The sequence below is a fragment of the Watersipora subatra genome, chromosome 1, assembly GCF_963576615.1.
Source record: "Watersipora subatra chromosome 1, tzWatSuba1.1, whole genome shotgun sequence".
NCBI lineage: Eukaryota > Metazoa > Bryozoa > Gymnolaemata > Cheilostomatida > Watersiporidae > Watersipora > Watersipora subatra.
In genome coordinates, this window is record NC_088708.1 from 3,704,766 (window position 1) to 3,730,682 (window position 25,917).

Consider the following 25,917-nt stretch of genomic DNA (forward strand, 5'->3'; position numbering starts at 1 on the left):
TCACTTTTATAACTGCAGTGTAAGTTAGAACAAAACCTGAGCTTTCTTGTGGTATATTTGATAGTGCCCTAAGGCAACTCAAAGTAGTTTTATTAGCTGATAAACCAAGACAGGTAAGAGCGGTCCATCGTAACTCTTTATAAAAGTAGGCGTGACCGATGTTTGGTTGGAACTTTCGACGCGTTTGTACAGGCTCTGTTGGTGGCGTAACTTTCTCTAAACGACACTGGCTAAAACAAGCTTTAGTAATCTAAAAATGCTTTATTACTCGGGCACTACGTAGTACGCGTGCTTAATGGTGAACAATTACGGATTTTTGCTAGCCGCGCCTATTGCACGTGTCATTGCTAATGAAGGCTGTTCGCGGAACTGACACAGCCGATTCCCGTATTCCTTTTAGGCCGTAGTTGCAAGATATCTGGGGTACTATGCTTTCAATATTTTAGTTCGAGGTATAACTATTTTTCATCAGGTTAAAATACTATTACAATGGCAAATATATAACTACAACTTCACGCACTATACTACGGAATCTGATTAGGGAACTCCTAACCTACACTTGGTGCTAGACGGAAAGTGGTGAACACGTGAACAAAACTGCGTTTTTAAATATATTGAGACAAAGAATTAGAGATTGATGAACATGACTTGTTTTTAAGATTTGTCGGAAATTTTCTATGTAGTTTAATTCCTATTTGTGTAGTTTTCTTTTTACATACACATTGCTTTATTATTTAGAATACACACGTTAAGTTAGTCGTGCTTAGCAATTTTCACAGCACTAGCCCGCCTAACTAACTGATTCATAACTGCTTCGTGCAAATTAAAGGTTTTAAATTGTATTTCTTACTAATCGTAGCAGGCTGAGATATTTTGAGGATGGTGCATGTAGTCAGATCAGGCTATATCAGCCTGCTACTTGTAACTCATGTAATCTGTTAGAGTGCATGTGTATACTTGTGCATGTGTCAGGTGACTGCGACTAAATCGTCAACTTCATCCAAATGGGGAAGGTGAACTGGACATATTTACAGAACTAAAAACAACATCTGTAAAAGTGCTGAGCTATACCTACTATTGATGCACAGTAGCAGCATCTAGAAGGTGAGGATAAACAAACCTACCTATTGGCCAGCAGCTAAAACATGATGAAAATACTAGCGTGTCGCGACCTACCCACTGAGTACCATATCGTTCCTGTCGAGAGAGTGAATCTGGTCCGGTAAAGTCAGAAATCACTTCAACGTTCGCATTCAGTTCTAAGGAATAAATTGCAAATGTTCTATAGAATAAATGGCATGCATTAGATTTCTACTCACAGTACATCTAAAGTTATATAGTTGTGAGTAAATTATCCATTTACTCAAAACTGCACGGTATCTTATGAATAGCTATAATAACCTCTAAACAATTAAGTAGTACGCTGTTTTTTCCTTTTAAGGTTACAAACTAAAGTAAACAAAATGAAATAAAAAGTAGCTGACTAGAGTTATGCTGATCATTGCCATGATACGTGGAGTTGAAGTGGATTTATTCGCCCGTAAGTTTTGTTACCGAAACGCAATATCATTACCCATAACCAAGAGTGCCTAAAAAAGCAATAGGTATCGCACAAAACATAAATATGAAAACATAATTCTACGTATCATTATATCCTTTTCCTTTAGATGCATATTTGGAATGATAAAGTACATGGAAGCTGAAAAAAACAGTCAATACAGAAGTACAAGATCAATTGATTAATTAGCCAAAGTATGAACCAATACAAAATTGACACATCATGTACAAAAGTCAAACATGATGTGCTTGACAATTAGACGTCCTGTACTGTTTGTATCAGCGAGGGTGCCAACTTCTCAGCTACTGCAGATGGTGTAAGATTTTGCGACAGTAGAAGGGGCACAAGGAGCAGCAGCTTGATTGTCATTTGCCATGATATTGTCACTGTCAGATGTTGACAGGGTTGGTTGGCAAACTTCGGTTGGTTCTGTTTCAGGCAGAGATGGTTTACTCAGCACTTGGGTGAAGTTACACTTGAAGTGGCGGTCGCTCTGCTAAATGATGTATGACCAGAATGTTTTATCATGGCTGATCATCTTGGCTGGTTCAGGGATAAACCCTGTGCCATACTTGAGGCCTTTTTAGGCCTTGCCATGGTTTAACGGGACGAAGCCTTGGCTTACGGTCTACCGGCATAGCACTTTTATTGCAGCTGCTCATTAGTGAGCCGGTACCACATGGTTGGCTGTCTAAGGTTTTAGACTTTGTTAAGATGAAAGCAACTTTCAATTTTTAGCCACTACACATTTTTAAGTTTTGTTCATTGTGCCATAATCCTTTTTAAACATACTAAAATGATTGGATCGCATAAAAGTTATTGGTGAACTGTTCACCTAAACTGTTGAGGAATTACGATTGATTGCTTAAACAGTTTGTTTTTAGTCGTAATATGTAAGCATTCTATGTAGATTGGCTGGGCCTATCCATAGAGTAATTTAAAAGCACTATTATCTCTAAAGTAGTTTTATTACATACATAGCTTAGCACTCTAGATCTGTTACTAAGTTTCTTTGTAAATATGATTTGAAAGTTTTCTCTAAATTCAAAAATATTCAATTATATTTCTAATAAATAGATGTTAGTCATCGTGTGAAGCAGCGCAGATTGTTTTTCAACTTTGATCATCTTTTAATAAATAATAATGGCAAAGTGGCCAAATACACTCACTGCTCTAGGGCTGTTGCATCTATACTTGAAGGTAAAATAACTTCAATCGAAGCTCCGGGTGTTATCACATTTTGCTTGGCTTGCTTCTGTCCCTTTCTTAAAGCTCTGGTGAATTTATTTTGCTTCCCAGCAGCATCTGAAGTGGACAATATTATGAACTAATTGGACTAGTAGTAGATATCAATGTAGTGATCACAGGTCAAACGAATGTTTTCAATTGTTGTCTAAAGGATACTGACCCAAAGTATATGTAGTTATTTTGCGTGACCTGCCATGAATTTTTTTTTCGAGCTTTAGGAAGGTTTAATGACAGCATTTTAACAACTTACTCCAAAGTTGTTGATTAAAAATGCACAGTAGTGATTTTCTCTTTTTTCAATAAAAGAAAATTGTTTTAGGCTACCTGCAGCAGCCAAAATAGCGTTATAGAAGATTACCACCTGATTAAAATGAGCTTTTTGACATCTAACGGGTCTAACAGACCAAGTTTTATGTACAAATGGCAATCATTGGCGATGTTGGACATAGGGGAAAATGTGATGGGTAAAGGTTACATGTGCACCTCCGTAATTACAGTTGGGAGTTTTACTCATAGACGACTACTGTCATGGAGCGTGATGTTCCTGAAGCAATTTGTGTCATAACATTCCCAGAAAATACGTCTGAAAAGTTGGTGAACTTTGTGCATGAATGCATTCTTTCATGTTCAGTAGGAGGGTCTGATGGAGAACCAAAAAAGTCAAAAGGTAAGGTTGCTTACAAAAAGTTCAGAAGTCAAATATCTTTTTACGTCAAGAGACTTCATGAATAAAGTCAAAATAAAAGAAATTTGCGATCAGATTTGAGTTGGAAAAAGATAAAAAAACATGAACGGAGAATTGAAAAGTCGTGATCATACTGAAGATCTCTTCATCCGCTCAAAATCAATCTTTTCATCATACAATTACAATGTGCATGTTATCTCTTGTGAGAGAAAATTTATTTGCAAACCAGTGATGCCGCTGTTTTGTTTGTAAATCAGACAAAGATATTGCTGGTTTGTGGGCAAGTTTTGCGAAAGGTCTTTACCTATTTGTAGTTTCTGGGTAAGAAGAACTTGCTTCGGGTGTTCTCTGACACTCGAAATGATTGTTAGAAAGCCTTGAAGTAATGCGACAACTTTATAAATATGTTGTGGATTAATAAACAAGATAGTTGAAAACCAATAATTACTGTTAAAAATTACAGCTGTTTTTCCATCGTGAAGTCATTTAACTTGCTACTGCTGCCTTCCCTAGTAGCTCGTGATATACACATGAATTTTGTACCCTTTCAGAGTTGTAGCTTATCTATCTCCTTGACATTTTTTGTTTTTATAAATAACTCAATATTTATTTGTTCCAAAGCTTATTTATACAAAATTGTTCTCTCTCTCTCCTTTTAGACCAGATGAAATGTTTTTTTGCACTTATGCACTAATACTTCCCATATCTCTGAAGAATTTACAGACTAAGGATTTGTATTTTATATTTTAAACACGTATTAGTACAGTAGGTGTTCCTACAACATAATCCATAGAACAGTAAAATACGTGTAAATTGCCTAATCTGTTCCAAGATTTTTTCAAAACTCACCCTTTTGGCCATACAAAAAGGAAAAACCTGACTTAACTCTTAATTTGTGGGCTGTGCCGTAACTGCAGTATTATTGGTTTGCATCGACAACTTTTCTCCTTTTTCTGTTCAATCTTACACGTTTTATAGACCATGATTGCAGTAATTTTTACAATAAGTTGATGGGGAGCTTACATCTTCGACGTTCATTTACAACGATTTGCTTATTTTTGCTAAACAGCAGTCTCTTCTGCAAAGTGAAACTAATAACAAACATTTTATACGTCTACAATAAAGCAAAACAACAAAATATTTTACTATATAAAGTGGTACTACTTGTTCGTTGTCTATCTGTATCCAAGGGTCAAGGTTAGGATAAAAGAGAACTTTTGACGATACTCCAACTCGTCACATTCAGACTAACATCTGCACCGATCGATCGCCTTTGTATTTATGAACCATTGCGCAGCAACTATTCTCTGTTTTGTCGACACAGCTGACGATCTATCACGACGAATTAGGACGTCACGAAAGTTGTATATACAATAGATATAGCTTTATACGCATGTCATTTTTCTCTCGTAAGTCTGGCGAGTTGAGTAACAGTCAAATCGGATTTGAGAACTCGCCCCACTTGACACTACATTATATGGATTTTTTATGCAATAGGAAGCAAAAACTTCACACAAATTCTTTACATTATCTGGAATTTGCATTATAAAAGGTATACGTTATAGGAGTGTCAACTGTATATAATCATCCATTGTGGATTATTCTTACATGATATATGTATGTATGCCATTCTATTCTTACATGATATATATATGTATGCTGTTTCTATTCTTCCACGATATATGTATGCACTCAGCATGCTCAAGCATCACTTCTCTGTCACAGGGTTTAATGCATATTTGCTACTAAGAAAGATGAGGCTATTATGTAATGTTCTCATATCTCCTTATACCAAAAAATTTTCATTGTTTAGATTTTTTATTATGTTATGAAAATAGAAGTTATTGGTAACTTCTCAGCTAATGTAAGAAAATTATTTTTCAGTTGAGCCTGGACAAGAAGGCCTGAGGAGTCGTCTAAACGATGGTGTTAGCCGTCAGCATGATGAGTTTTGTAATTTGGGTCACTTTCATGGTAGTGGGTTGAGTTGCTCCAAGCACACTTTTTCATCACCTAATAAAAGTGACAACACCTTAAAGGTTTGTAACCAATGTATATGTTACAGTCAATCTTCATATCCTCAATCAAATATTACACTTCATATGTTGTACTTAGTAAAATAATTATTTTTTTCAAAAATAATAAATAGTAGCAAATTAAACAATATAAGAATACATATATGTAGTAGTTGAGGCTCTACTTGGCATAAATGACTTGTATTACTTCATATGAATGTTTCAGCAATCTGTCAAATGAATGGAGTGATTTTTAGTCATTTTGTAAAATGCCTGGAAGTTTCAGTCATTTTTTAAGAGGACTGAGTGAATCAGGCAATTTGTAAATTGACTAAACATTTCAGGCATTTCACAAATTGACTGGTTTTACGCATTAACTGTAATACATATACCCTACAATGTTAGATATATTTTATTTAGCTTCTCTTATCATTATTAGGGTGTAGGAGGCGCGGGCAGGATTATCAAAGGTAACTTGATTATCTCCAATATATCTCTCAATATAATCTCTTGAATATCAGCAACCTATTGACTGAAGTTATGTGCAGTCAACTGCTGAAAGGGGGTCAATGTTCGGATAAATTCCTATTGGATTCTATTTTGCATGTAAACATTTTAGGTTATAAATATTAGACTGTTAACAACATAGTGATGTTAACAGATTATTTTACTTGAACATGCCCAATAGGACATCTCATGAACTTAGTAAGTAATCAACAATGTCATAATGCCTTTTTAAATTGTGCACACCTCTGTGAATGCGCAGTACAATACAAGTGGACATTCTGAAAACAGGACAAAACAAAAATTGGATTTTCAAGTTTTTCTATGCCTCTCGTGGTTGACATTAGATGTGTCACAAAATTTTTGAAGACTTCTCCACATTGGGCAAAAATGTGTTCTGTCTTGTTCCATAAAGTAATTTCCAAAAACCATAAGACATTCTTTCTCAGCAGGCATTCACTGGTTTGAACAAAAGCATCTCTGTGACCATCTTTAAATGACCTGATAGGTGTGCCTTCATGTTACTTGCTCTGATGAGAGACTGCTCGAGGTTGCTGACTATGTTGACATGAAAAAGAGGTGTTTAGATGGCACCTTACAGGTGTTCAAGAAGAACAATTGTCGCCTGTTTCAGCATCACGGTAGGTAGCATCATGGTAGCACCATTTCTAGCTGTTAGTTTCCCTCTTGGGCATACATCGGTTCATTTTGGAACATCATCAGTTTTGTTCAGGTATATACAAGTGATAGTCTCCTACTTTCCCTTTATATCTGATCTACTTACAGATGACTTGAAAAAGTTCTTCACGGTTGCTGAGCGACAGCGACTAATATATCATGAACTGACATCAATAAAGGTGGAAACAGAGAACTTAACATTGCCTGGCTTGTCTGAGGTCACTCTACAAATTGGCATTTCATTCCGTCAGTTAAGTCGCTTCTCACCTATATAGGTCTTACATAGCCAGTCTGTTATACACTAAGGGTCTATAGAGACATTCTGGTACTCTATAGGTCTTACATAGCCAGTCTATTCTACACTAAGGGTCTATAGAGACATTCTGGTACTCTATAGGTCTTACATAGCCAGTCTATTCTACACTAAGGGTCTATAGAGACATTCTGGTACTCTATAGGTCTTACATAGCCAGTCTATTCTACAGTAAGGATCTATAGAGACATACTGATATTCTATAGGTCTTACATAATCAGTCTATTCTACACTAAGGGTCTATAGAGACATGCTGATACTCTATAGGTCTTATATAGCCAGTCTATTCTACACTAAGGATCTATAGAGACATGCTGATACTATATAGGTCTTACATAGCCAGTCTATTATACACTAAGGGTCTATAGAGACAGGCTGATACTCTATAGGTCTTACATAATCAGTCTATTCTACACTAAGGGTCTATAGAGACATTCTGGTACTCTATAGGTCTTACATAGCCAGTCTATTCTACACTAAGGGTCTATAGAGACATTCTGGTACTCTATAGGTCTTACATAGCCAGTCTATTCTACAGTAAGGATCTATAGAGACATGCTGATACTCTATAGGTCTTACATAGCCAGTCTATTATACACTAAGGGTCTATACTATAGACCCTTAGTGTGGAATAGACTCCTAGTAGACTAGGAGAAAAGACCTAAAAGACCAGATCTTATAGTTAGTCACTAATGAGCCATGGTTACTAGTTACTCTTGAGAGTGTTTAATCTAGGTAATTTTTGTCAGGCTAGTAGCTAATAGTAAATTATAACCACTGCGGGCTTCAACTCAGATTTTTTATCTGATTCTCTTGACAGCTCTGTTTAACTGGTGACCATTTCTCTGAAGTTTAACACTATACACTGAATTGGTTTTAAACTAAATATAGAGCATTCTGTCATTACTACTGTACTTATAAATAGTGTACTAACCTTGTATGTGTATGCTGCTATCTTATACATGGGTCTACAGTCAATATTCTATAAGCTATGTTATGAATTCCGCCTTTGTGTCTCTGTGAATGCTGCAATAGACATTCTAGTCATAGTTTATCACATTGAGTTCTGTGACCAGATTAGTTTGTATCTTCTCATTTCTCACGTTCATATGTTTAATACTACATAAACTGATAACAACTTGTGTGAAGGCTCGTACGTGAGAGCCAGTGTTTGTGATAGCTAAGCATTCATGGTAAATATTGTTCCTTTCTACAGTCAAACAGTGCGAGCATCTCGGAATAGTCAGTCAAATCTTTCCACTGCATGACAAGAGTTTGACTCGTCTGGAGAGCATTTGGTACAAGTCAGCCTCACTCTTCCGAAGACAGCCTTTAAGTAGGTACTCATGTGGAGTCTACTCATGTGTGGACCACTAGTGGAGTTCTCTGAGTAGGTACTCGTGTGGAGTCTATTCATGTGTGGACTACTAGTGGAGTCCATTGAGTAGGTACTCATGTGGAGTCTACTCATGTGTGGACTACTATTGAAGTCCATTGAGTAGGTACTCATGTGGAGTCTACTCATGTGTAGATTACTAGTGGAGTCTATTGAGTAGGTACTCTTGTGGAGTCTAGTCATGTGTGGACTACTAGGGGAGTCCTCTGAGTAGGTACTCATGTGGAGTCTACTCATGTGTGGACTACTAGTGGAGTCCTCTGAGTAGGTACTCATGTAGACCTTCATTTTTGCTTTCCGAACATTTTACTTGTCTCATTTAGTTTTTAATTATGGTAAAGAAAATTTCAACATTTGATTTATTTACTGAAATCTTACAATACAGACGGTTCCTTACTTGCGAACATGCGAGTTACGAACAACGATACATACGAACGTATGTATGTTGTTCGTAACTCGAATAACTTTCGAGTTATTTGTTTGAACTTTACATACGTATTGTAAAGGTGTTTACCGGCTCTTACTTGGCACGATCTCTACTAATAAATAAAGAGAAGAGAGTGCGTGTAGTTTCATTCAGCTTTTAATTAGCGAAGGAAATTTCACTAGCCGAGGAGCGTACGCCTATCTGCTCTGCTCAACTAAATGAGCGCACTCAGTTATATACAATAATATCAACCATTCCGGCTAAGGGCAAACGGTAAGAACACAGGCTAACAAGGTGAATAAATAGGACCGTTACCGCGTTGGTATGACAACAATATAAGTGACGATAAGTGATAGTGTTATGACGTTATATCAGATATAACAATAGCATAACGAGTGAAACAACGATATAATAAACGTACAACACATACAAAAAATAAGACAACAACGATAAGTGATAGCATAACGATTAAAACAACAATATAATAAAAAGGACAAGACATAATTATAAGAAATGCAGTGTCATGGCCCGGCGTCCACCAAAGTATTATCTCCATTTTATTAAATATTTTTTTCACTACAAACCAATAAAGGTTACTTATACAAGCCTTAAACATACTTATATAAACCTTCAATATACTTATATAGGCCTTAAACATAAATTATAATACAAAATATAGCACTGAAGCAACTTACGAACAAATTCATCTTACGAACACTCGCTCGGAACGTAACTCGTTCGTAGGTTGGGAACCGTCTGTATCTGTTGAGATATGATAAATAAAACAAGAGCATAAACTGGGAAAAAAAACTTGCCACACATCTTAAGAGGACCTGAGTGTGTTCTTTGGAAGTCAATTCACAGACTTCTACATTAGCTTAAAGTGATCAGTGCTATGTAGTTGTTGTGATTGAAGAATAATGGTTGAAGTTTAGTGTGAGCCGCAGCATCTAGTTACAGCTGGTTCCCTGCTTGTTGTAAAGGAACTCTTCCAAGTAGTCACCGCTAGCTCTGATGTTGTCTCTCTAGATGAAATAACCGAGTACTATGGAGAAACTGTGGGCATGTACTTCGCATTCCTCGATTACTATACAAGTTCTCTCAGGATCCCGGCAGCCGTTGGGTTCATCTTCTACTGGTTTGAGTTCCACAAGACCAGTCTTTATTCTCTCATCATTCTGGCTGCCTTCAATCTCATTTGGTCAACAGCATTCCTCGAGAGTTGGAAAAGAAGAGCCAATGGTTTGGCCTATAAATGGGGCACTACTGACATCAACATAATAGGTGCATCTTTACTCTATATTGCCTTTCTCTATCGCAAGTTGAAATGCTTGCCAGCGTTTATACTAGACCTTACCATGGCTTAGTGTAATGACCTAGCACATTTGAACTAAATTAAAGCTCATTGGGTAGCTGCCGTGTTAGTTATAATGCAAGCGCATACAACTGAAATGAACTTATATAGAAGTTATTTGTTGATGCTCTAGAGGAAGCGAGACCAGAATACTATGGCAAGCTGGCAAAGAATCCCATCACTGACAAGGTTGAACCCAGATACCCCAAGTGGAAAACCATAATGAGAATGTCTTTCATTTCTTTGCCGATAGTTCTGTTCTGTTTGGCTAGTAAGTATACAAGTTCATTTGTGCTTTGACCGCTGTCAACTAGACTGTCTTAAGAGACTCGCTTGTATACACTGAGAGTTCAGTGACTCCCCAATGCTATTAGATAACCAACCGCTTTCAGCAGTTTGCATTGTATGACTTAGGCTATAATTTGCACTAATCAATATCTTAGCATTACCACTTCTCACCTCATCGATAGTTGTATGGATTCAGGTGAGATCATAGGAAACATGACTGAATTCTGTTCGGCTCATTTCTAACTGTGACAGACAGACCAGGTTGGATACTAAGAATATTATTTTTATATCTGCAAATCATGCACAAGTTAAGGGGCTAATATATAGTATGATGGCACCCGGAGGGGGAGGGGTTATTATCCATATCAAGTATTATATCTAGCCGATTACTTCAATCAATTAGCTACGTTCAAACATTATGCAAGTGTCTTTTGACAATGCTGAAAAACACACCCAATTGAAATAAACTTCTTTGTTGCTAGAAAATGGTTCATCAAGTTATAATCTGCCATTAACATTTGCAATTACAGTCATAATCAAAACGCAAATCCAACTTTATTACCTGGTATCATCAGAAGCTTACAACAATCTCTATTCAAACAAATTGTATTTATAAATACTGTGCACCCACAGAATACGATTTTAATCCATTCTAGGGTGGGCATCGTATGGGGAAAACCGTATGGAGGGGTATAGAAATCATAGTAATTATATAGTGCAAACATCCCCTGGTAAAAGTCATCAAAATTTTATACAAGTACTGTACATTAAAAGCTGGTAACAAAATAGTATGTGAACTTCAGTAACCATAAATACCTACAGTAACTTTAGTTTATTTAGTGTATTTATCGATTATGCATTTACTGATCTGCATTAAAATGTAACGTTGATTTGAGCTATGCGCAGTATGTACCGTAGAGAGTTCTTACTTTCAAGACAGACGTATGTATAACACAAACTTTGACTTCACTTTAAATAAGTTTAGTTTACTTAACACACATTTAAAGCTAAGTTTTTGTAGTACTTTCAACTATTTTACTGAATTTCAAATTTTTGTCACTTACATTTTATTACATCAGTTTCCGGCCTCGTTTTCACTATAACTTTCAGCTGATCTGATCAAAACCTTTTCAACCTAATTCGTCAAAAAAGCTTGAGCGATGCTGTTCTTGCAAATGTTCTGTTTAATACGTAATGAAATGAATTTTTGTTAGCAGATTAAGATAGGTTGTCTGACCACCGACCTTTTGTTTGAAGGGATTGCAACTCCAACTTTGCTACTGGTTTTAAAGAGAAAATATTGCCTTTTTACACACGAGATATGCTGAACTGAGATAAATTGGTCATCGTGCCTCTTTCAGGCGTTGTAAAAATGTTTTCGGTAAACAGCATTTCGGAGTCTTTGTTATTTTGATGTACGTAATAAGCACACCGACTGCTAAATTTGAACACGGGTAAAAATTTTGTTGAATGCGTATGATGAATTAAGATTCATATGGCGAGGTGAAAAAATCATGTTCCACTTCGTAAGGTGAGAAGTAGTGTAGTGTATTCTGAGCTTTTATTCAGGAATACCTCATATCTCGGGAAAGAATAAAGAGCAAATGAACCAAAAACAAACATGGCTGCAACATATTGATTAATTGTCCATCCATACACAACAGTGAGACAACTCCAAACCTTGATATAAAACCTAAAAACTACGCATATCCATGACATCCAACAGCTCTTTCTCTCTACTTGAACTAAAATCAATTAAACTAATTAACTGTAAGTCATTGTTCACTAAACTGTAGTGCTATCTGGTCAATCTCTAATGTATGATATTTTATCCCATTAAAGTTCATCTACATAACTCTTTTTTCATTGTTGAAAATGGAGACCGGTATAATTTTAAATTAGCGCCGCTGGCGTAATAATCATAGTTAAATACAAGTATCATGTTCACAATGCAAATTTTTTTGCAGCACTGATGGTTTAAGACCAACTATAATTGTAAAAAAATTGCTAGCAGTGTTCAATTTCCTAATTTACTAAAAGTTTGTCTGAATGGAGTAGTAGTAATACATACAAATATCTGTTGTTTATTGTGAGTTGGTGGCTTGTTTGCAGACGATCGCACCGGCATTCATTTTGTCTCTCTAATCTAAAATTGTGAAATATCTAAAATATATGAAACACAATAAGATTTTCATCAATTTCTGGTCTTCGACTTTTCTCTTATTAGCAGCCTTCCTTCCGTCTCATAAATAGATCTAAATAGAGTACTGACGATCAATCAGAAGCTCCACTTCGACCTGTAAGCTAATCATCGCATAAACAATTAAATATAGTCTGCTAATGGATTGCTGACAAGCGTGCAGTGACGGTGATGTAAAAACGTGTAACCAGCAAGTGGTTAAAAACAAAACATTTTCAGCTGTTTCAGTCTCCCTATAATTAGTCTTATTTTAAATTACACCTCTGAGGAGCATGATAAGTTATTATTGGGTTGTTCTTGCAGTTGGCTTTGCTGCTATGCTGGCATACTTTGAGGGTGAGAACGCTACTATAGCCTGGTATGCGAGCATTGAAGAGCCTGGTTACTATCATGATGCAGTCAGTTTTGTGCCAACAATTGTCTACAGTCTTGCCATCATCATTATGAACCAGATCTTCAGGCCATTGGCTGTGAGGCTCAATGAATGGGGTAAGCCATGGCTTGTCTGCGTGTAGAAGGAAATAAAGATTTTAATCAGAACTCCTTTCTGATATACTAACCTGTTAGTTTATGGAGAACAGAAGTTGATGGTTTTTTATAAGCTTCTATAAATGTCACATGTAGCACAAGTCTGGCGATGTCTATTCTTCAGCGATTGGATTTTGTTTCACTCTTGTTGCAGAGAATCACCGGCTGCAGTCATCCTTTGACTACCACCTAGTTATAAAGTTAGTTTTGGTAAGATTCCTTCCTCCTCATTTTCCTCCGATGTAAAAATATTCATGAGGCTCACTTGACACTCAGCACAGTTTGAGGCTTCTGGGAAGCTAGTTTTTAGAGTTGACATAAAGCAGAGCTTTTAAACATCTATATATATATGAGGAGTTCATTTCCTAAACCAGTTATTTCCATTTTTTTCACTTTTTGACTTTTTAATCTTAAATTATACTCTAATAATATGAGTACATTGTTCAATGGATTTTTTGTTCCTAAACCAGTTATTTCTCATACATTGCATCCACTAAAATCTTTGTTTTGTTCCAAAACCAGTTATTTCCTATTGGGTTTCATTCCAAAAGCAGTTATTTTTGTGCTTGCTTTTAAATTGGTTGTTGTAAAACTAGGTCAGCTTTTTGATTCGTTGACTTAGTTTTGTAAGCTACCTCTCCACTTCCTGTGCTTTCATGATGGATGCGTCTTCAATAAGTAATTCTACTGTAGCAACATTAAATGACTTTTTGAAAGAACCTGTGCAAATAACGCGACCTGGTAAAAGTAAAAAGAACAAAAAGAATGTAGAAGGTAATTAATTTAAACCTTTTACTGTTAAATTGGCTTGAAATCAAAATTTAACTAAATTGCAGAAGGCAAAGAAAAATGAAACAATCACATCAAACACAATGCATGTTTGTTTGTGTTTAGTAAAAAAGTTTAGTACAAAACTAGTGGTAGTAGTAGTAATCTACTACTATTTTTGCTATTAACTTTTTCGCAAGGCAATGTATCGGCTTGCACAGTAATATAAGTACAGACCATAAGTCGATGGATCGCCTTATCAATAGGGCGTCACTTTTATTTTCATTACAAGACCCAAACATTAGCTAGACTAATCAAATGATGTCTTAAACAACCTTTCTGCCAATCACGTGCAACCAATAAAAAAATTTTGGCTTAACAATTTCATTTTTAATTATTTTTCAAAACGGCCAAACCAGATCGTTATTTTCATAGATATAAGAAACACACCCCGTTTGTTCAACGCAAAAGAAAGTTGCGAGTGTGAGATTTACTAAACAATTTTATACATATCTTGTAGAGAATTTCTTTTTAAATAAGATGCATTTTACAGTAAAACGATATACAGTATGTTTTTATTTTCGAGATATTATTGTATATAACATGTTGGTTCACCGCTTGTAACTAGTCCGCATTAATTATTAGTTCACCTAAAGCTGTGGTTAAAGTCAGACTATTATCTAAGACTTATTGTTTAAATCACTGGTTGCTGATTCTTTCATGTCAAAAGCAGTTATTTCTGGAAATAACTGCTTTAAAAAAAATGCAGAAATCTGTTGGCTGTTTACCATGCTTCTTGACAAAATTGTTGAACAAAAAGAAAGTATAAGCTTGCTTTGTTTTGAGAATTAATTAAAAACTATACCAATTATATCGAACAATATTGAGTATACAAAATTTTCTTGTTTGTGAAAAATGCTAAAATCGGAAATAACTGGTTTTGGAAATGAACTCCTCATATATTATATATATATTTCTCAAAGTATGTGTGTATGTGTGTTCCTCCAGCTATAGCTATTACCTCATTAGAATAGCTTAGCTGGACAATGCTTACGCAACGTCATGGCTGTCCGTCATTATAAGCTTAGCGCTTACTGGAATTGTCCATTGGCAATGTGCCAGGCTGATAGCGGTAGGTGAGTGAGTGGTAGGCAACTCTCATCACTGCTTATTGTTTATAAGCTGATTTTTAATACCATTTTCCATTGGCAGTGTGCCAGACTAATAGCAAGTGGTAGGCAACTCATCATTTCTCATTGTTTATAAGCTGATCTTTAATACTCGGGCAATGCCGGGAGGCACAGCTTGTCAATCTATATAATACAATTTTCAGTTCAGTAATCAGGCAGACATGAGCAGATATAATAGGTCAGATTCTGCTGAAATCTTGATCACTCAATAAATTTTAAAAAACCGCCATTTTTGACTGGCTGAAAGTATTTTAAAAAATTAGCTGAGCTGCACTTTGAACCTGTTCAGTTTGCCAATTACTGTTCAGTTGCAGCAACCAATCAGCGAAGAACAAGTGCAGTTTCATTTTGTCACACAGAACAAGCAAGCATTCACTAATAACCAATAAGGGTGAAAATATTTGCATGCATAATAGCAATCGGTGGTGTAGATCATTTGCTGTGCTCATTCACAAAGCAAACAGGCAGTCATTAAATTAGTCGAAAGCTAGTAGCAGATTATCTACTAGTTTATGATCAGCTTAGGACTGGCCTGCGCACTGCTGACGCCATTCATTTCTTACTATTTATGGCCATTTATATACTGTATTTATTACATTATTTATTTACCCTGTTTATTTGAGTACAACACAGACTCGTGTTTAAAGCGCACCCTTAATTTTTGATTGAAAATCAGTACAATATTTTGTGGTTGTACTCAAATATATACGGTACTCATGTAAAGTACTATTCAACAATGTTTGTCTGTTGGTTCACTTGCGCCTGCGCGGGTGACCTTACCGGTGCTTCTGATCTCACTTGTAGTTCTGGTTCATCAACACCTTTATGCTGTTCTTCTACACAGCCTTCTACCAGCAGGATCTTGTTGCTCTCAGGACGGTTTGTGTATAGCTATGTTATGATCATTTGGTAATCATTTGGTAATCATTTGAAATTTTCCTCATTTGTCTGTCTCACTGCATAATCATTGACAATAATAGTATGGAACATTATATGCATGATGTTGTAAATAGCCATCTTCCAATCCTTACTTACCTGTTACCTGCCTGTGTGCTCAGACTGTGCTGACGGAACTGATAGTGACACAAGCAGTTGACCAACTCCAGGAGACTGTACTTCCCTATGTCATGTACAAGTGGAGGAAGCGCAGCCTTGTTACACTCTCTGGCACTGTCTCTAATAGCGATGGTGTACAGGGCCTTGCATCTGTTCGCCGAAGTGAACGTGAGGCTATCAAGGATCCTTATGAGGTACCAGCCTCTTTTGTTCTTGACAATCTATGTACCTCTTGTTTTGTCGCTTGTCTAAATTATTTCATATCAAATGTCTCAGGAACCAAGAGCTTGGACTCGGCGCTATTTGTGATATCTGATAGAATGGCTGCACTCACACCTAATATTTGTCTAAAATATAAAGACAGCCATTGACAATCTCTAAAACCAAAAAGCTTTTTTCAATTTTATTTGCTTTAGGAGTTGTCCTTTCAACGTGTATCAACATCATCAATATCGTACATTTTACCTAGTGTTGCAAAGGTTTTTTTACAAGTCAAGTGGGATGGTTGCTCATCACTGCTTCCTTGTAGTAGCAATTTTCATAGAATACCTTGTCTAAACTTTAAAATGATAAAGTCAAACTTTGCAAGAAGATGCGTCTGCAGATGTGCCTCTAAATGCAGTAGACGCTCCTATAAAGTAAATAATCCATTCCAGAAACGTTTACGTTAAAAGGGAATTTACGTTATAAGAACAGTAAAATACATGTAAATTGCCTAATTCGTTCTAAGATCTTTCCAAACTCACCCCTTTGGCCATACAAAACGGAAAAACTTTACTTGAAGGTTGACTTGCAACAAAATTCACATTACAGTTGTTTGGTACCAAAAGATTCACCATGTCTTACTCTGCTGTATAGTAGGTGCAAAATATGTGGAAATGTGATTACAAGCTCTTAAAAGCTCAAAAACGAACAGTTACTCGCAGCTATCACGAAAACGCCGTAGATTGGAATCCTTTTCCAAAACTGCTCAAATGGGACATAATTGAACACGATGGCTTCTGTTTACAATTTCATGCAACCTCATTCATCAAAATATTTTCACAAATATATTTCACGCATTCAATAAAACCATGTCAGTTGTCCTTGCGCGTCGGCTGTTTCATCATCACTGTAATGCTGTCACTTTGAGCACTGATATGTTATAACCAGGGTTGGCCGATTAAAATCAAATGATTTAATTCATCCTAAAACATCATGTTTGATTTTGTTGATATTTTCATGTCAAATGCTGTGATTTAAATAATCCTAAAATATCATGTTTTATTTTTTTCCTACAGAACTTTCCCATCTCAAAGGCTGACCCCCAAAAAATGTGACTTGTAGAAGGTCTACTGTGAATATGAACTGTACAACTTGGTCAACGTTAAAATAAAAACAACTTTTAATAAATTAAAGTGATGCAAAGTTGTTTTGTTATGTTGCTAATGTTTTCACATGGCACACTTCAACAAAATAAAATAATATTATGTTAGCGGTTATGAAAATAAAGCTGGTAATTTATGTTTTTAAAAAAACTCCGATTTTAATTTAAAAAATCTGGTTTTTAAAAAAAATCATGATTTTTTTCTAACCCTGCTGAAAACCTACCGTAAAAATTTATTTAATTTTTGAACCTTAGCTCAAAGGAGTGCATATCATTCTCTGATAAACATGACGAGTCTGTTGTCACTTGTGGTAGTCGAAAAATGCTGCAGAAATTGTTCGCGCTATTTGGCAGGTCACATTATCAGATTATGACTAGATGATTAGACCAGGCTGAAACGAAACTGTAAAGTAGCGAGCATCTGTATTTGATACGGGCTTTCCGGTAGAACCCGAAGTGTTTGCCATAAACTAGTGCTACGAGACGTTTTACATTGAGCCTTTTATTAGCGCGTGTCGACGTGCCAATCAACATCACATGTCAAAACAATAACCAAATGGATTAAGTACGTCAGAGAAATAAACTGATTCCAATCCACGGCGGTTTTGTGATGGCAGCAATTAACTGTTGGTTTTTGAGTTTTTAAGAGCTTGTAATCACATTTCCACATATTTTGTACCTACAACGCAGCAGAGTAAGACATGGTGAATCTTTTGATATCAAATAACTGTAATGTGAATTTGGTTGCAAGTCAACCTTTAACTCTCTTAATTGGTAGGCTGTACCGTAACTTCAGAATTCTTGGTTTGCATCAACAACTTTGTTCTCCTTTTTATGATCAATCTCACTAGTTTTATAGACCATGATTGTGGTAAATTTAGAACAAGTTGATAGGGACTGCACATTTTCAACGTTCATTTACAACGATTTGCTTATTTTCCTAAACAGCAAAGTCTATTCTGGAAAGTAAAGCTAATAACAAATATTTTGTACGTCTACAATAAGGCAAAACAACAAGATCTTTTTACTATAAAAAGCAGTTTTACCTGTTCGTCGTCTATCACTGTCTAGGGGGGTCAAGGTTAGGATAAAGATGATTTTCAACGATACTCCAACTCGTGACATTGAGATTGGTAAACTGACGCTGTAACACCTGCACCAATCGATCGCTTTTGTATTTATGAACAATTGTGCAGCTATCCTATTCGCCTTTTTGTCGACACATTTAACGATATATTACGATGAAATAGAATGTTGCGAAAGTTATATATAATACATGTAAATATAACGATAAACGCACGGCGTTTTTTCTTCCGTGAGTGCGGCAAGAAAAACTAACATTCAAATCGATTTTGAAAATTTGCCCGACTTGACACTTTACGTTATACGGAATTTTTTATGTAGTAAGAAGCAAAAATTTCACATAAATCTTTTACGTTATCTGGAATTTACGTTATAGGAACGTCTACTGTAGTTTCATAAACCTGAATATAGCAGCTCCGTGTTATCAATGCAGCTCTATTAGGCAGAGCAGCTGCATTGCTCTATGCTGACTGTGCATTACCAGCGTTTATGCAATAGACTTTAGTGTTTTCCTGTTCACCTGTCTGTTGGATAAGATAGCTTCTGCAGTACATTTGCACCTATGCAATCAATTACTATGCCATATACTTACTGTATGTGTAAGTAAGGAGTGAGTTTATAATCTGTTATGGCACTTCTGTTAGTCTCCTGTTTGTCACAATCACACAAGCCGTCATATTTGCATCGCTGTTGATAATGTAATCTATATATAAATCTTAGTATTGGTCTGTCGTTGTTCATCTGTCCAGTTATAGCAAAAGTTTCTAGGAACGAGAAATGCTTTGTACTGAATTTAAACTCGGTACCTCCAGTTCTGGAGGTCACGAACTTATCAATTAGACTGCATGTAAAACCGCGGAGAGCGATTAATAATAGTGAAGATATTCATTCCATCAGTTAAAATATTCATAACGATGTTGCGTCACATGTAACGATTACCAGCTGGTCTCACGGCTGAATGCTCTGCGTTGCACGGGTAATAAAAGCAGCTTATAAACAGTTGCAAATAATGTAGTGTAAAGGCAACATAGTAGATAAGGTAATGTAATGTTTGTAAGCTGTTTTTTTATTACCTGTCAACACAGGGCATTAATCTAGTATCTAATAAAATGGATGCAAGCATATTCAACCATTAAGTAAATACTTGCATCTTGGAGTTTACTTCTTACCAATGGGTAGACAACTCTTAAAGAACTCAGAAAAATGTTCATTATTAACACTGCTTCAAGTTGGTTATCGGTATATATTACATATCCTAACACTGTCATGTGTTGGTTATCTGTATATATTACATATTTTAACACTATCATGTGTTGATTATCTGTATATATTACATATCCCAACATTGTCATGTGTTGGTTATCTGTATATATTACATATCCTAACACTGTCATGTGTTGGTCATCTGTATATATTACATATCCTAACACTGTCATGTGTTGGTCATCTGTATATATTACATATCCTAACACTGTCATGTGTTGGTCATCTGTATATATTACATATCCTAACACTGTCATGTGTTGGTCATCTGTATATATTACATATCCTAACACTATCATGTGTTGGTCATCTGTATATATTACACATTCTAACATTGTCATGTGTCGGTCATCTGTATATATTACATATCCTAACATTGTCATGTGTCGGTCATCTGTATATATTACATATCCTAACATTGTCATGTGTCGGTCATCTGTATATATTACATATCCTAACATTGTCATGTGTCGGTCATCTGTATATATTACATATCCTAACACCGTCATGTGTTGTCAACATTGTCATGACTCATGAGTTGGTTATTTTTATATATTAGTTGTTACCAATCTCATGGCACACTCTTATCCACAGATCTGTTCAAGTAGATGCTGTGATATTATCATGCACTCATCATGAATTATGTTACTGATCTGCTGGTAGTGATTTGCTAGAGTGCAAAAGCAGTCAACATGATGGAAACAGATTATATAAAATGTGATTTTAGATTTGTACAGGTCAAGTTGGGAGATTTACATATTATAGTAGAATAATCAGATCAAAGCAATTAGAGCATGCAAATATTAGAGACAGTAGGCGTGGGTGGAGATGAGGGCAAAAATGAATTGTTCTGTGCTTGGTTGGAAGTAAATTACAGTAGATGCATAACTTTTAGCTCAATCTATTTTATCAGTTTCTCTCTAGAGTTACCCCTTTAATGTGATCCGGCATGTTGTGTGAGCTTCTACCACTGTGAAAGCGTACAAATGCATGCCTAAGCCTTGAATACACTAGACCACTTATAGTTAGTTATGCTACGTCTATTAGTATGAATAGTGCATGCCCTTGTCGTATCCCTCAGCTCTACTGCGTCTATTGGTATGAATAGTGCATGCCCTTGTCGTATCTCTCAGCTCTACCGCTCCCACTGCTGCAGGGCACCTTTGATGATTTTTTGGAGCTCTTCATACAGTATGGCTATGTTACGCTTTTCTCCTGCGTTTCTCCACTCGCTGCCCTCCTCTCTCTCATCAACAACCACATAGAGCTGCGCACAGATGCTGTTAAGCTTTGTAGGATTCACCAGAGGCCATTCGCTAAGCCTGCCGCAGGTCTGTTACCAAAAGCTAAATAATGAGAAATCAGTGTTGAAATAGGTTTTTGTGGTCACATGAAATCATGCTTGTGTGAAGACTCTTTGTGTAGAAGGAATACCAGACAATGAAGCCTGTTGCATTGCCTACTTTAGTTCATTGTTGTGTGTATCTGCTCTAGGCCACCTGCAGTCTACTGACAAACTTGCATAGCTTACCTATTCCATACTTGTGCAGGTGCTTGTGTCACAGGTAGGCCTTCTTCTTTCTTTAGGAATAGGTGCTTGGGAGACTGTGTTTGAGACCATGAGCTATATAGCCATCATCACTAACAGCGCTATCATAGGTCTCTGTATATACAAACAGAAGGCCTTCTTACCAGATATCAGTGGCTTCTACCTCCTTCTCTTTGTCATGGCTCTCGAGGTAATTACCTACTCAACATTTGCTGTGTTATCAGTTTTCGTTACTATTAACCCAAGTCCAAGATTGCTTGAATTAAGAGGCCATCAACTCTTTCAGTTTCTCACGGCATTTAGAAAGAAAAATTTAAAGAAGACCAAAGTATTGGCGAGGGAACAAGCTTGATGTTTAGTGTACCTTTAGTTTGTATTTCAGGCTGTTTCCGTGTAGGCAGCATATATACATATTCTGCGTAATGGACCGGTGGTAATTATTTGGTATCAGCTCGTCAGAATAATAGATCAAGTTATTCAACGGTTGACTAAATATATAACAGTTTTATGCGTTCCATCCCTGGCTGCTGTCTATCAGCTACGCTGAACACGTTATTACATGTAGAATTCTGTGATTTATATGAACATGTCACTACCACACGCAGACTCGTGTTACTCGATGTGCAGCCACAACATTTCAAAAAGAGATCATTGGTTGACGCAAGTCTGAAGGAGTAGTAGTGTGGTTGGCTTGTTGGTTGCTACGCCTTTTTGATGTGTCTAATCACCAGTATGAAATGCGTAATAGTAATACCCCTCCCCCTGCTTTGTTTTTGATTCATCTACTTTGCATATTGATTATGTCTGTGGGTGCGCAAATCTACCTATATTTCAACTATTGCAGCATCTTCTTATCATAATCCGAACAATAATCGCGCGTGTCATACCTGATGCTCCTAAATGGGTACAAATAGCTGCTGCAAGAGATGCCTATAGGCTCAAAACCAAGTTCCTAGCTTTGCAGGTGAGCGCTAAAGGGTTTCTAATTCAAAGGACTGACTCTTTTTATATGGCCATCAAGTGTTCGACCACTTCGCATCAAATAATTTACATTTTAATAAGAAATTGTGAATTGGTGCATTCCTATTTCCTTTGCTATCTTTAGGAAGAACTTGTGAAGAACAAAAAAGAATAGAAAGAAACATGGAGTTTGTAACATTAACCTATGAGCTTCTTGTGACTCACTCTTTAAAAGTACTCTCTTCCTGAATGCTGGATACGCCCAGGTTTATCACCATTCCTATTCTAATAGCTGTTCCATGTTTTTATAACCAAGGCAGTAGTTGGTAAGTCAGAGATGCTCAAATATTCTGGTCAATTTTGAATTTATTTTTTGTTATTTTTAAAGAAACTCCATATCATCGAAATGTAGTATTTCAGTGCATTGTTGTAGTTCAGGCTGCAAAGTATTTTTAAACATTTCATCACATTGCGTCGCCAACCATGCAATCTGTATTTTGACAAGGTATAGAAGATAAATAAATTATTGTGCAAAGAATTGATTTTTAGTTAATTTTGAAGCAAACTCTTTTGTACTTCTGTGTAATGTTCCAAGTGGTGGTCCACGCATGTTTACTGGCTTCTCCTCATCATGTCCAATGACTTCTGACATGAGACGTTTGATGCCTCGCACTCTGATCAGTACACTGCTGTAGTCATTGATGTGTCCACCGATGACTAGGGAGTCACCATCTTCTTGTATGATGCTAACAGGAAAGAAGAATGGATCTTTTATGTAGTTGTACCGAACTATAGGCACATCATTCATCGGTGTCTCATTTATTTGGAGCGGGCCACTCACATACACAACCCTCGGTACAGGGTGTGCCCGATATATTATTATATTAATCGTATAAATCCTGTCATTGGATGGGTTTTTGAAGAGAGTTGTGTGCCCTATGGAATAATAGTAAGGGTACTTATAGAGTATCCAAGGAGTGCCCCCTCTCAGTGAATCTTTGCCCTGAACAAACCTATAGCCTTTGGGACCTTCAAAGTGACTGAAATAACAGGAAAAGTTTTTGGTACAAGAAAGTACTCTCAGTGGGTCTAGGTTATAGACCATGTGGAGTTGTCCTCTCTCCATGTATGGTGTCCAGTGTTTGTCTCTTGGCATCCTGTCTGGCTCTACTGTCTTCATTATAGGGGAACCGCCTTTAATGCTCGGCATGATTGTTTTATGGCGTAAATAGTCCCACACGAAGGTGCCATCCAAAGCTTTTCCATTTTTTAGGTAAACCCCGGTGTTAAATGATACAAAGACATTGGTGTCATCTACTTGGAATAACCTGGGCTCAATAGGTCCATCTCCAACGGTCCACTGGCGTGGTGTGGGTATACCTAATATACTTCCTGGGGTTATGGGCTTCATATATTTGTTGAATTTCTGGGTATATAAAAAGTTGTCGTTGAAATCATTTGGTGGACGTTTGGCGCCTTCATCTGTGTATTTCTCTTTCTCCAGCCAGATTCTCATCACGCAGATGAGCTCGCCTCGGTACCACATGAGAGCTGGGCTGTATAATCAAAATAAAATCATTAAGTTGACACGTTGATTGTAATCAGCCATATATATTGCCTGGTTGGCAATCGCCAACTGGGCAGGGAAAATGTCTATCAAATACAATGATCTACATCATCTATGGACAATGCTTTGCTATTATCCCATCTAAGTACCACAGTTATTCACCCTAAACTCTGGTTACTATCACTGGGGAAGCACCTTACCAACTACACAGGAGATCTTGCTTAGTTATCTCTCAGCGTAGCAGTAGTTTCGCTTTGACCACTTTCTGCACTAACGCTCTAGGCTATTCGTTGTCAAAGTAAAAATTATATTATAGCTGTATTTTATGTTACAGATGTATTTAGGCAAGATACAGTCGGAGGGTAAAACTTTTTGACTGTCTCTAAGATGCCACCATTTGCTAAGATTTAGTTAAAACATAGGAGTCTGGTAACCCATCTGCTAGGCCCTCTACCCAATTTTAACACCGTCGCTAAGTATCATACATCTGCTGAAGCATCCATTTACCTTGTGGCATTTTCACTTACTTGTTGGCAGTACTACCCTGCTGCCAGCATGACCCTCTACTAGCACTATCACCCACCTGTTAGCATAGACGCGCTGTTCATGCCGTGGCTCCAACATAATCTCCTTGAATCTGTTTTCTGTATAAGGGGAGAATGAGTGGATAAGAGAGGAACTTAATGTATGGTTGTAAAGTTGTTCCACACCACTCATGTTAAACCTATGTCCTTCAACGGTAAAGTTATTATGGTATAACTCCTTTGCATATATGTGCAAATCTGGGACATCAAGCTTGCTTTGTGATGCTAAACCAGCTGGGCGCTTCTTTCCTGGCACAAATCTTGCCTGCACAGATGCTTGCGGAGGTTTCTGTACGAGAGTATATATCATAAAGAAGGAGAATGCTGCCAACAGCACCACTTGAGTCTGCCTGCTTCTCAATAACTTCATACGCATCCTGCAACATAGTTTAATATTAATAATTGCGGACTACAATATCCAAGTTAATGAAGAGAAATGCAACAGCTGCGATAGCATTTAGGGAGAATCTTTAATTTCAACATATTTAGCTAGAATTTCTGAGTAGAGTTGTCATATAATAATACACTGGATGCAGTTGAACATTGTTGGCGACAGATGATGAGGTAACGTCAGAGCTAATCACAGTGACAGTAAAAATAGTAAACACTATTATCAAGGGCTTCGGGCAATCATCTTCTACACGCTTATTTAAACAAAGCTCCAGCTCATCAAATGATTCACGTCTAGTCTGGAATCTCACAGCTTGTCCACAAACAACGTTTGTATTGTACCATAGTGACCTGTCTTTACTATTGTCTTTACCTGCCTTTACAGATTGTCACAAGTAATAGATATATCTCTTACTTGTGCCTCTTATTAGGCAATTATGACAGCAACCATACTTCTGGTAAAGACAGGTCACTGATGGTACAATATTGATATCGCAGTAAGACCAGGTGTTGCAAGTAAGAGATACATGTATCTTTTACTCGTGACACCTGGTTCAGCGTACCGACCCCCACGTAATAGCTCTCTAGATTATGGGCATTTTAACAGTAAGCTGAGAATTTCAATTGTGGTGCTTGGTTCAGCCTCATTATTACTGATGACACCATTACATTACCCGTGTCACTCTTGACTTTGTTATCTCTAGCACAAGCGTAAAATATGAAAGTCACCCAACATACCTACATGTAGCAAGCTGAAGCCAAGCCTGATGAAACCTTATAATAATAACTGTAATGATATAAGAAAGTGCATTATTACCTGACTTCTAAACCAGACTTTCTCCTCTATCTTCTACATAACCAGTCTTTGAAGGCTAGACCAGCTCTCTGACTCACACGTACTAGCTACTTGCTATTACTAGTGACGCGTGTCGTTTCGGTCGACTTCC

At 36.8% G+C, this 25,917-nt stretch overlaps 2 protein-coding genes across 3 annotated transcripts; one reads left to right on the forward strand and one right to left on the reverse strand.

Annotated features, from left to right (window-relative positions):
* The first annotated feature begins 354 nt into the window (after positions 1-354).
* Positions 355-22,967, forward strand: LOC137405759 (anoctamin-10-like). Of its 2 annotated transcripts, XM_068092149.1 has the most exons (16): positions 355-423; positions 3,304-3,473; positions 5,376-5,530; positions 6,519-6,651; positions 6,797-6,934; positions 8,218-8,337; positions 9,854-10,108; positions 10,312-10,449; positions 12,970-13,155; positions 13,349-13,404; positions 15,957-16,031; positions 16,211-16,402; positions 21,077-21,251; positions 21,508-21,659; positions 22,314-22,433; positions 22,575-22,967. In XM_068092149.1, exons 2-16 carry the CDS (start codon positions 3,335-3,337, stop codon positions 22,602-22,604), a joined length of 2,064 nt encoding a protein of 687 aa, XP_067948250.1. In that variant the 5' UTR covers positions 355-423; positions 3,304-3,334; the 3' UTR covers positions 22,605-22,967. The 2 variants fall into 2 exon arrangements, with proteins under 2 accessions (XP_067948250.1, XP_067948258.1); XM_068092157.1 differs by lacking the exons at positions 355-423; positions 3,304-3,473 and having other exon boundaries at positions 5,407-5,530; positions 6,463-6,651.
* LOC137405791 (uncharacterized) lies at positions 22,942-25,917 on the reverse strand. The gene is made up of 3 exons (XM_068092199.1): positions 25,788-25,917; positions 24,580-24,957; positions 22,942-23,985 (listed from the first exon to the last, which is right to left on the reverse strand). The coding sequence occupies exons 2-3, from the start codon at positions 24,954-24,956 to the stop codon at positions 22,953-22,955; spliced, it is 1,410 nt and encodes a 469-aa protein (XP_067948300.1). The 5' UTR covers position 24,957; positions 25,788-25,917; the 3' UTR covers positions 22,942-22,952.

What these genes read in the sequence shown, in the direction of transcription:
- LOC137405759 (XM_068092149.1), top strand. Translation starts at nt 3,335, where the DNA reads ATGGAGCGTGATGTTCCTGAAGCAATTTGTGTCATAACATTCCCAGAA. An exon ending in AAAGTGACAACACCTTAAAG is followed by an intron (nt 5,531 to 6,518) that starts GTTTGTAACCAA and finishes ATGACCTGATAG; the next exon opens with GTGTGCCTTCATGTTACTTG. An exon ending in TCGCCTGTTTCAGCATCACG is followed by an intron (nt 6,652 to 6,796) that starts GTAGGTAGCATC and finishes ATCTACTTACAG; the next exon opens with ATGACTTGAAAAAGTTCTTC.
- LOC137405791 (XM_068092199.1), bottom strand. Translation starts at nt 24,956, where the DNA reads ATGCGTATGAAGTTATTGAGAAGCAGGCAGACTCAAGTGGTGCTGTTG. An exon ending in CAGCGCGTCTATGCTAACAG is followed by an intron (nt 23,986 to 24,579) that starts GTGGGTGATAGT and finishes TTGATTATACAG; the next exon opens with CCCAGCTCTCATGTGGTACC.